The sequence below is a fragment of the Perca fluviatilis genome, chromosome 13, assembly GCF_010015445.1.
Source record: "Perca fluviatilis chromosome 13, GENO_Pfluv_1.0, whole genome shotgun sequence".
In the NCBI taxonomy this organism is placed as follows: domain Eukaryota; kingdom Metazoa; phylum Chordata; class Actinopteri; order Perciformes; family Percidae; genus Perca; species Perca fluviatilis.
The window spans coordinates 10,975,139-10,986,807 of NC_053124.1; the positions used below are offsets into that span (position 1 = coordinate 10,975,139).

The 11,669-nt window shown below is 42.2% G+C and overlaps 1 protein-coding gene across 9 annotated transcripts in view; it reads left to right on the plus strand.

Moving 5' to 3' along the window:
• trioa (trio Rho guanine nucleotide exchange factor a) overlaps positions 1-11,669 on the plus strand; it is an 81,882-nt gene that overhangs the window by 14,637 nt on the left and 55,576 nt on the right. For 7 of the 9 annotated variants that reach the window (XM_039820061.1, XM_039820053.1, XM_039820062.1 and 4 more), the window contains exon 2: positions 1,105-1,155. In XM_039820061.1, coding sequence (XP_039675995.1) covers positions 1,105-1,155 — 51 coding nt within the window. Of the gene's footprint in view, positions 1-1,104; positions 1,156-7,807; positions 7,981-11,319; positions 11,405-11,669 lie in introns of those variants that run through there. The other 2 variants (XM_039820059.1, XM_039820057.1) reach the window with 2 other exon arrangements.

The window sequence follows — 11,669 nt, forward strand, 5'->3', positions numbered from 1 at the left end:
TCACAAACAGGCTATAGGCTGGATCAATGGGCCGATTGTTGCATCGGCTGAGAAACTATAGGGCCTCGGTCATGAGGTATAGGGTGATGGGTGATGAGAAGATGACTTCTGCATGCACTGGTCCAGTGTAAACATGCTATTTAAGAACATAGGGAATTGTCAGATTGGTGGTACGTGGGTATAATAATTATAAACAAAGGATTCCGTGGTTGAGACAAGCTTATTTTTCTCACATAAGTGGCATTGAGTATGCTCATAATTAAGACTGTTTTCATAAAACTCCGGGTCTCCTGTGACTAAGAAGATGTGATATTGTTGTTTTTTGTTTTTGTTTTACTGAACAAGTTAATGTTGGAGAGTTTTCCATTTGCCTTATGTAATGCAAAAACCTAAGAGGGTGCCGTTTGTGCTGGACAAACAGCACCCTCTTCCATTTTTGCTGTTAAGCAATGCAGCAATTTTGTGTCAGTCTGTACATACTTTAGCCATGCCAGCACTGTATGACAGTCTGTGTTTTCTCTGGTTTGGAGTGAAATGCTTTAACAACTATTTGATGGATTGCGATGAAATTTGGTGAAGACATTCATGCCCCCTCATGATGAACTATATTGACTTTGATGATCCCACAATATTTGATGATTCACAATATTGGAGAGAATGATAATTTTTTTTTTTATCATTATTTCCCTTGAAAAATATATTAAAAAAAAAAAAGGTTGAAGTGTGATTTATTTATTTATTTTTTTGGCTGGGACATCTCTGCAGCACCACAATACTTCATTCAGAATGGTTTGACACATATTTTGCCATTAACAAACATTGCACCCCCCCCCTGCGATTTGGATATCGCACTAGTTCATATTGCGATTTTGATAAAATTGCGATTAATTGTGCAGCCCTAGTAATTAAGATATAAAATACCCCCTTTTTTTGCACAATGATCCATAAATTGTACAGCACGGTAATAATAAAAACTATTTCATGTCTCTTGAAAAAGCCAACATGTCATCATTGGATTGTTGTTTATTCCTATTCATCCTCCTCTCCATTGTTAATGTTGCTGTTGTATACATTTTGACTAATATTTCTTATGTGTTCCTACAGATGGATCCCTCCCTAAAGAGCCAAAAGGAGATGTATCGAGTCAGATAGCAGGTAAAACAAACAAACCCAAACACACCCAAATTTCTGTAGCTGTTTTTCCAAAAATCCCCATGTCTGTGTGTTTTTGTCAGGGTGTGTGGTGATGGTGGAAGAGGAGTGTGTTTTATATTATAAAGGAAAAAAAAAAAAAAAAAACACACACACACACACACACACACACACACACACACACACACACACACACACACACACACACACACAGATTAATATTTCAGTGTTCCCGGTGACAAAGACAGGTCATTGTCACCGTAGTTTCGCCCTGACATCCCTTCTCTTCTCTGCTCCACTCCTCCCTCTCCCCCCTGCCATCACATACTTTCCCAACCCGTGATTGGCTAGCTGTTTCTAGCACCCGTCTCCGTAGCGACGGCAGTCTCTCCATGATGAATTGAGATGGACGGTGTCTGTGTCTGTAGCTTTTATTTTCTCTATTTTTCTTTTCCCAGCCCTCTGCTCATTATTATTATATTATATAGTTTTAGATTTGATATGTCCAGTTGCTTCTGCTCAGAGGTGGGTAGAGTAGCCAAAAATTGTACTCAAGTAAAAGTACTGTTACTTCAGAATAATATGACTCAAGTAAAAGTACAAAGTAGTCATCCAAATAATTACTTGAGTAAGAGTAAAAAAGTACTCGGTGAAAAAACTACTCAAGTACTGAGTAACTGTTGAGTAACGTCTGATTTATTTTTTAATATAAGCATTCAATCAGACGGACAAAAATACTAAATAATCATCTTTAGGCAAATTATAGTTCATCCAATCAATAAAATAAATAAAAATTAATTAATTACAAAATAGCTTAAATTAAAATAATCCAGGTAAATTCAAGTACTTAAAAAATAAAATCCATAAAATAATAATACATAAAAATAAATAAGCACAAGTAACACAAATTTCCAAACCTACTTTTTTTTTTATCAGGCTCTGCAGGCAGAACTAGAACAAGGTAATGGAGCTACTGTTTGGCACTTTTACTAAGGTAAACATGCTTTCATTATGAGGCCAGAGGCCTGGACTATGAAGCAAGATTTGGGGTTAACGAGGTAACTTCAGGTTCAACCCAGGGTTTTCTTTATCAAGAAGGTGGATCACTTGTTACCGGGTTCAATCGCCGTGGTAACTCATGCTGGACGCCTAACCTGGTCCGGAGCAGGTTGGAGATCAGAGATGAACCGGTGTAAAAGCACCGCCTACTGACCAATCAATACTCGATTGATAACGGCGTCACCGTTCTTATAGAAGATCAGGCGGAGCTCGGTAGGGAGGGGGAGAGGGAGAGAGAGAGAGAGACGGGGGAAGAGTGCGCTCATAAAAGTTAAAACATTTAAAGACCGACAACGCCGTAAACATTCCCTGATGGGTATATTTATGAAATATATATAAATTTGAATGGGAGGGAATTACATATCGGCTATTTCTCTGCTTCTTGAGCCAATGCGCACAGCGGTTTGAATTATGTTTTTTATATTTTTTATTTGCTCTCAAGATCGCTTCCACTGGCAGGATTGCAACTGAAATAATAGGCTAATTATGGCAGTTTATGGAAAGGACAAGTGTAATTATGGTCAGATCTTGGTCCTGACTGATGGGGAAGTGATATTGATAAGCGTTGATTTACACATCAGCGTCGCCTATTTTTTGTTGCCAGCTGAAAAGACTGCACAACTACGTTTGATTGGTGAAACACCGTCACGTACGTGGTAGAGCCTTTGGCGGAAGTCTCTCTCTCTCTCTCTTTCAAAATAAAACATTAAAATGAGGTGTACGCGGGGGAATACAAACAATGACGCGTAGAATACCAAAGAGGTAAAAAGAAAAGTAACGAGCTCATTGTAGCCTAATGTAGCGGAGTAAGAGTACAGTTTCTTCTTCACAAATCTACTCAAGTAAAAGTAAAAAGTATAATGATTTAAAACTACTCCTAGAAGTATAATTTTTTCAAAAACTTACTCAAGTAAATGTAACGGAGTAAATGTAACTCGTTACTACCCACCTCTGCTTCTGCTGTCTCCTCCACTATGATTTATTTACCCAGTTTGCCATTCCCCCCTTTATTTCTTAGTCCCGCTTGATCATTTTAAGGAGACATATGGCCACTTTGATATTTAAGATTATTACTCCCCTGTGCTTCAGTGGGATGTTTCAGTGTTTCATGGACTAGGCTTTCTAGTCTGAAAAGGAGACGCACACAAATGATTGACCTTCTGTAGCTTTAGTCCAAAACTATCAGCAGTGTCGGCCTTAAAAAAAAAAAATCAAAAACCCCAAACCCCAAACCCTAGATATAAAGGAGGACAATGAGTTGGCAGGTTGCTCTGGCGCCCAGGGCCCTCGATGGAGACGGCTCTAGCGCCCGCAGAAAAAGGCGATGAAAACAACATGAATGCTATTATATCTAGACAATACTTGGCTTTATTGCTACTGTTTGGCCTGTCTGTGCAACACTGTCAGGGCAGTGTGTGTGTTTATTAAGCTTCCTGGTACTTGCCAGTTATCGCTTCCTGGTTTAGAGGGGGGGAAGAGTGGTGGATTAGGCCTGCCCATCTGTTGGCCTGGCCTCCTCCGCCACTGGTCTGACTGGACGACGAAAGAGTGGGTAGCAAGGCGTGGGGGCGGGGCAGGCAGTGCTGTTATGTAATAATGTTAATGCCTCTGGACCCTGACAGATGCGCTGAAGAGTGCTTTGCAAGGAGTGATGTGGGCTTGTGCATTTCCATCACTGTCTGTCTCTGTCTACTAGGGAGTTTGGTCAACTGCTATTGCATTGAATATGTGTAAATCTTAAGGAATCAATGGCATTCTGCAAGCTAAAATTTCTTTTCATAGTCGCCTCCAGATGGCGTATCCGTGCAGATTGGAATAGCTGAAGCAGGAAAAGGCTTGCAGTTGGCTGTTGGCGGTGAACTGCAGCAGGAGCCACCAGCTGAAAACAACGATACGGAGTGTCAAACTGTTCACTGTGTGTTGCACTGAATCTCAGTTGTTGACAGAAGGGAAGTGTGGATGTTTTTACAAACACTAGTTGTGTTCCTGTAGTGGTATCAGATTTTATTTTAATATTTTTTATGTAGAGCTTAGTGTTGCCAACAGTGCTTTTTCTCTGTCTCGTCACGGTTTGTGAGAATGACATCAGGTGGCATTAAAAGACCCGGACCAATGAACTCTTGGCTCCATTAACAAGTTGGCTTTTCTCTGTCTCTCTCACTCTCTTTCTTTCCTCCCTCCTTCCTCCTCCCTCTCCGCCCCCCACCGCTGTGTTTGGGTCGCCGGGGTAACCCTGGCCTGTTTCTCGCTCGGTTAGCCTACCCTGCTATTAGAGGTCTGGACGGATGGAGAGAACAGAAAGAGGCGGAGGTAAAGGAAAGATGGTGCACTTTCTCTCAAAGGCCAAAACTCAGATTTGGGGACAAAAAGAGGAAAATGGGGGGAGGACATGGGGAGTCTGAGTGGAGTGGAGTGGAAACAAACACCCAGGCTCTGCTGTTTAATTGCTCACGCTGTTGGCTCTGCGTGTCTAGATAATGATACACCGTTTTCATAGACGGGGCCTGAGTTTCAATGCAGCGTGAAATAAGAACTTCACAAATATGTCTCTAAAAAATTGCACGTTGTTGTCCACGCTGTCTCTCTTGTGTTGGAGCAGAGGGCTGGCCAGAGAATATTTCCAGTGGTGTCGAGGAGAATTTTACTCACAAGTTTAGGGGTGTTAGGCTGTAAAATATGTAGTAAAACCTGCCTCCCTCTGCCTTTTTAAAGAGCTGCTAGGTGAGAGTTTTAGTGTCTCATAATGCAGTGCAGGCTTTTCTACCCCAATGACACTAAAATGCGGGTGTGAATACTGAATATTGATGTATAAGGCCGGTTACACACTGCCTGCGTGGCGTGAACGTGGTGTTTCTGTTGTGTCAGTTGCGTGGCAGCTGCGTGGATTTTTCTGTCTTTATACACCAGAAACGTGTCTGACGCAGTGCTGCTGCTGCTGCTAGCCTTGTCTGTACACATGTATTCCCATTGATAAAATGAAATACCATGTTAAACATAAATATATATACTGATTTGATTACTGCAAAGACAACGTCTGCAGTATTGACGGCAAAATAGGCTACAGAATATTTCATTCTGTATTGACAGGTGCAATATTAGAAAATCTATTTATTTTTTTAATTACATTTATATCTGCATTTATATCAAAACCTAGAGACTGTCATTTATTAATATGTATTTGTGTCTAAACGACATATAAACATCTTTTCCTATTCTATTTTTCCTGGAAACGCGCCCAACACGCTTGCAGACACGCCACGCAGCTGACACGCTCGATTGAAAGTGACTTGGCACAAATGGCAGCTACAAATATGGGTACATTTTGCTCAATCACTACATGAAACAATAGGCTGAGATTATGCATTTCTTTTTTAACTTGTAAACTAGTTACCCACTTGTTTGTGTGTATACAGTGGCATAGCCAGTGCCAGCTGTACCCACAGTAGGTGCATTGTTAGAGTAGTGCAGCTGTGTCTGATATCAACAGCCAATCAGATCATCCCCTCTTGTTTTATCGACGCCCAGTAGGGCAACACCCTCCTGTGCAGCAGCCAATCAAAGCTGCTCTGTTAGGACCGAGAGGCGGTCGACAGCAGGCTAATGTCCGTTCAGACAGGAGGAAATAAAAAAGCCCGTGTTTCTAGCTGTGTATAAAAATACAAAGCACATAATAGCAGTTGTAATCGGGAGAGAGAGTGGAAGAGGAAGACATGAAAGAAGGAAGCATATAGAGAGAATGGATTGGTTTTCTCTTAACATCCTCAGTGTCAGCCTCCGTTTCAGATACAGTCACCTTCTGTTAATTTTTAGTTAGTAGGATTGTAGCCACAGTAGTATTGCAGAACCCCAAAAGACAGTGACTCATGTTACATTGCCTAGGGTGTCGGAAAAAATCTGTAATGACTGGAAAATGAATGTACTCAACGTGACCAGCGCCGACTTCCAGACACATTTGCAGACAGTAGTAACACATTTCTTGGTATCTTGTCAATTACATCCAGGTTAGCAGTAATTGACCGTTCACTAAACACCTCGCCACCGGACAAAGATTGTCCAATCACGGAGGAGCAACCGTATCGAGGCAACTGTCAAGCTTTTGATTTCTCGGGCATGTTGAAGCGCTGTGCATGGAGCTGCAGTACAACCGATTCTCAGCATTTCATGAGGTTTGATGGCGGTTTATATTGTTTTCTCTCTCCAAGAGCAAAAGAGTTTAGACCCAATCAGACGGAGTGTGTTTTAGCAGCCTGGGGCGGCTTTTTGTAATTGTTTCAATGAGAGCGAAGCATTTGTGGTGTGGTGAAGTCGAGCGTGATGTATTTCACTGAGTTGGCAGTTTAGCGGCCGAGATGCTTCCGACCACATCACGCGTATCAAATGGAGTAGAAAAAAAGCGTATCAAATGAAGTACTCTATTGGTATTTGCATCACTTTATTGGTATTGGTAAAGGTAGTCTATTGGTACTGGCATTGGCACTGGTATTGTTATTTTTTAAACGATAGCCAGGCCTAGTATCTGCCGCTGTTGTCATTGTATACTGCACATTTGTGGTGAGAGAACAGCAACCTTGACAGGTGTAGCCACAGAAACTTAGCTAAGCTTAGCGAACAGTCGATTCACTGCGCCCTTAGGGCCAGTTTCAGATTTCCTGGGAGATGATGGTGAATATCTTGTATTTAGAGTGTTTGTCGAGTGTTGTTGTAGGGAGGGGAATGCCTCTGGTGCAATTTTTAGATCATGAGGGGGGAAAAATAAAACATGTTCATGCATGCTTGAGTGAAATCAGTTGAGTGTCTGTGATCAGGACGTAGGTCAGGGGTCCAAGTCATGGACTCCCTTTTCCTGTCCCCTCCCTCAGCCTCTACGGCAACCCCACTCCCCCCATACATCCCTCGGCAGATGGAATTGTGTCACAATGGAGAGATAGAAACATGAAATGGAAGAGCCATTATAAAATGAATCGACATGTAACTGATGTCTGTGAATCGATTTTTTTTTTTTTTTTTTTTTTTGTGTGTGTGTTCTTTTGTGGTATGTAGAAAACCTTTCCCCTCCCTTAACTTACTGACCGTACCACCCTTCCCATCTGTTGGGTCCAGGCAGCTGGTGCATTCTCTCTTTTTTTATTTTTTATTTTTTTTAAACACCGATACACACACACTTCGAGCCCTCCCTGAGGTATTTGTCACCATCTCTCTGGGGCAGTCTTCTAGTGGTGTTGTTGAGTAAACTGCTTTGGTGTTCTATGAGCCAGTCTAACGCCCACTTGACCTCTCGGAAGCCCTTACAAGTCTCAAGCCTCTGAGGTGTGTGCTGAGTGTTGACATATTACACAGACACACACACACACACACACACACACACACACACACACACACACGTACACACACACACACACACACACACACACATACACACACAAATGATGAACTGACTGTTGTGGTAGTTTCCATACAGCAAAGAATGAAGGACATTTCTGGCATTTCCCTCTCATCCCTTACCCTTTCACACTGAGGGGTGTAGCTGTATCAGTGGTTACTGCATTTCACCGTTACCCACTTCACACAGGACCAGTGACCCAGGAAATATTGGGACTGACGGTTGATTAGGAAAGGTTAATGGTGCGTTTTTTGTAGTATGGGATAGAGGAACTTTATGGAAAATACTGTTCAGCTCAGCTTTTGGAGATTGAATTCTTCCTGGGAGTTTAAGGCTTGGCAATGGACATCGGTTTCCCTGAATTCCTGAATTCAGACATCGTGGATAAGGTAATAACCGCATCAACTGCAACTAATTGCTTATTGATTATGAAATAAATGAGGAATGTCATGAATTTTCATATTCTGGTGTTTCCCACAGTTTGTCATTTACTTCATCCCTGTTGGGGAGGGTAAACATTGACTACATGTTATTTTCTTTTCATTTGCCGTGATGCATGAAGTTGCTTGGCAACTTCATGCACTCACGATGAATTCAAAACAGAAAGTTCCTTGGTAGACCTAATTTCCCTGGGTGGGCTGCCCTCTTATTGTCAATCTGTGGGAAAGACCAAGTGTGGCTATGGTTGCAAATACATTTTGAGTTGCATTATTTTAACATCATAACTTAATAAAAAATTAATAAAAGTTGGTAACATGTTGGGGAGTGCATTCTTCCTACTTTACCGGGGATTTCCACTGGATGCGTAACAGCTGCGGACCGGCTCCGCTGCGTGTCTGCTGCGTGCTCCGCCGTCCGTCAATACCCACCGGGTCCGGATTTGTTGCGGAACGGCTGCGGCCGTAACTGACAGCTGTAGTCGCGAATTCAGGTAGAATAGAACCACAAAACCAACAACAGTTTGTTTCCATCCAGAGGAGTAGAGGGGAAACAGCTCTGTGCTGTGTTTTCAAGGTGTAGTTCAGGGAAATATGATCCGCCGTGAGCACGGTGTATTTTATTTTGAAAATTAACCGGATATTTATTTTGTTTCTGTGTTCGACTTCCTGTCCCGCACTATCTGCCGTGTGCTGAATTGCTGCGGAGCTCTCCGTCGTCCGTCAAAAATAGAAGCTCTGCGTATCTGCTGCGGAGGGCTGCGGACTGACGGAACTGGGACGGAGTCGGGACGCAGACGTTCCGCAGTCTGTGGAAATACACAGATTGACTTTAATGGAAACCTAATGACTCTGTCGACGTTCCGGAGACGTTCCGCATCCAGTGGAAATTGCCGGTTAGTCTTCCTGACTAATTAGGACTTTTTTCTTTTTAGGACTTTTCATATAGGGCTGGGCAATATGGAGAAAATCAAATATCACAATATTTTTGACCAAATACCTCGATATCGATACCGCAGCGATATTGTAGTGTTGACTATTGGTGCTTTCATAAAATATTTACACCATGAGATTTTTGATAAATAATCCTCAGTAATGTGGATATAATGACTAAGTGGGTAAAGGCAAATAATAGAACAGTTACAACAGTCTGGTAAGTTCAGAAAATGACATCACTTTACTGTAATGCAGCCTTTAAAACCAGGAAAAGAGAACATATTACGATATTATGATATCCAAAATCTAAGACGATATCTAGTCTCATATCACGATATCGATATAATATCGATATATTGCCCAGCTCTATTTTCATAGTAGATATACCCAGTGGTGTTGATTACGGTATCTCACAAAAGTGAGTACACCCCTCACATTTTTGGGGTTGCGCCCCTAAAGTCTTCAGTTGGGTGCCACTGTGCTCCTAGTGAAAAAGTTAGTCTGGAAACCTGTTGAGCATCTGCGGGGCATCCTCAAACGGAAGGTGGCGGAGCGCAAGGTCTCTAACCTCCACCAGCTCTGTGATGTTGTCATGGAGGAGTGGGAGAGGATTCCAGTGGCAGCCTGTGAAGCTCTGGTGAACTCCATGCCCAAGAGGGTTAAGGCAGTGCTGGATAATAATGGTGGCCAATCAAAATATTGACACGCCCAATTTGGACATTTTCACTTAGGGGTGGACTGACTTTTGTTGCCAGCGGTTTAAATAAATGCAGGGAAGCCTCACATTTGAGAACCTGGAACCACAGAACGAATGGAGGTTTTGATTAAATGGGAACGGAAATGTTTGATTAAAAAAAAAAAGAAAAAAGATTTCCATACACATTTTTTTGTAGATTGAATTAATTCATTAATCAAATAATTGCCTCTGCTCTTGTCTCCTAAGCAAGCAAAGGAACTAAGCAAAATCATAAATGCAATTAATAGAGCTCATAATCATGAGAAACACAAGAAGAAAAGAGTACCTCCGCCATGACTGCCGCTTTCTCCCCTCTCTCTCTTTCTCCCCTCTCTCTTTCTCCCCCTCTCTTGGCTGAGACGCACATCATTGGCAGCATGCAGTTCACTGTGGCACTGTCTCGCGCAGACCACTCTCTTTCTCTGTTAAAATGAGTTGGGAAGCAGCAACACCTAACTTTATTTTTAATGATAATAAACAAAGAGAAATGTTCTCCCTTCGTCTTATAATGGTCATAGATCGATACTAGAGTAGCCTACTTCCTTATTTAGTGCTGCAATGACTGAAATGCAGAGTAGAAAAGAGCATCTGTCTTCACAAAAGTCAACTGTTGAGTGTTTGATGGAAATGTATTTGTGCTTTAGAACGTAATCAATGTGAAACAATAGTAAAAAATAAGCTTTATTTCTCTCCGTCTACTGTACAATGACAAATTCAAGTACAAAATATTTGGTCTCAACTACTGCCAGAAAAGGCTTGGTTATGTTGTAACCTTGGTTCTCTGAGTGGAGAGACTCTCTCTCCACCGTACATATGGAATAAGTAACGGTGTAACTGTTAGTTATACAGGAGAGAAGCCAGTCATTTGAGCATATGGCCAAACGTTTCAGTGCTCGGTTTTCATTTTGTGACTTTCGATTTGAATAAAGGACTATTTTTCCAGTCTTATTTCTTCATTGAAGTTTTCTGTAAAATAGTGATAAAGTCTCGTCTCGATCTCGAGAACCCAATCATGTGTCTCGTCTCGTGAGCTGGGTGTCTTGTCACACCCCTAACGTAGACGCATACAGATGTGTCCAACCAGAGTCTTAATACTGAGGGGCTCTACTGCAGTGACCGCAGGTGAGGAAAGATTTAATGTTATATGCAAGCCTCCCCTGCACTGTAAGGGTTTTCCCCATCAATCTTAAGTCTCCCTTCTGATGCTAAGCTGCTTCCCAGGGTGCACAAATGCAGTGCAGGCATATCACAATTATTGCCCCTCCTACACATTGAGGATTAACTCCAGGAAGATGCCTTTCCAAAAGACAGGCAGATTAGCAGCTCACCTAATGCCGCATAGGGTGCACACTGACTCTGCATTCACACAGTGTGCTGATGGGCTCTGAAACTGCACTGAGATTGCCCTCTTGCTGCTTGGAAATGTTTGCACCAGCTTTTCCGCGTGGACGTGCAGACAACCCCAAAATGGGTGGTTTTGGTTGTCTGCTGGATTGGAATATCTCTCCTCAGGAATCCCAGGATTAGCCTCAGCTGCTGCGACTCTGCCCACAGTGGACTGGGTTCCCGTCAGTCTATCATTAGCTGATGGTAGCAGATGTTTTTTTTTCTTATTTGTGGAAGAATTATCGAGCATGACTTGCGGGGCAACCAATCACAATTGGCGGTACGCCCAGACAGGCTCAGTCCTAATCCAGCTGACAGGTACAATGCTGCGAGTAGTAGGTGTGTGGGAGACCATTATAGATCTACCACGAGGTCATCACCCTCCACTCCTTTTTTCTACTCTTCCTCATCATCCTTCCGTTGCCCCAGACAGGACGTGAATTTAACTTTACTTTCTTACTACTTCTACTACTTTCTTTACTTACTTGCTTAAAATGAAATTAAAAACGCTGAAAAATAAAAATAGAGAAGCCAAAGAAAAGAAGGCTGAAAGAAGTAAAGAAAGAAATAAAGGGAAAGAAAG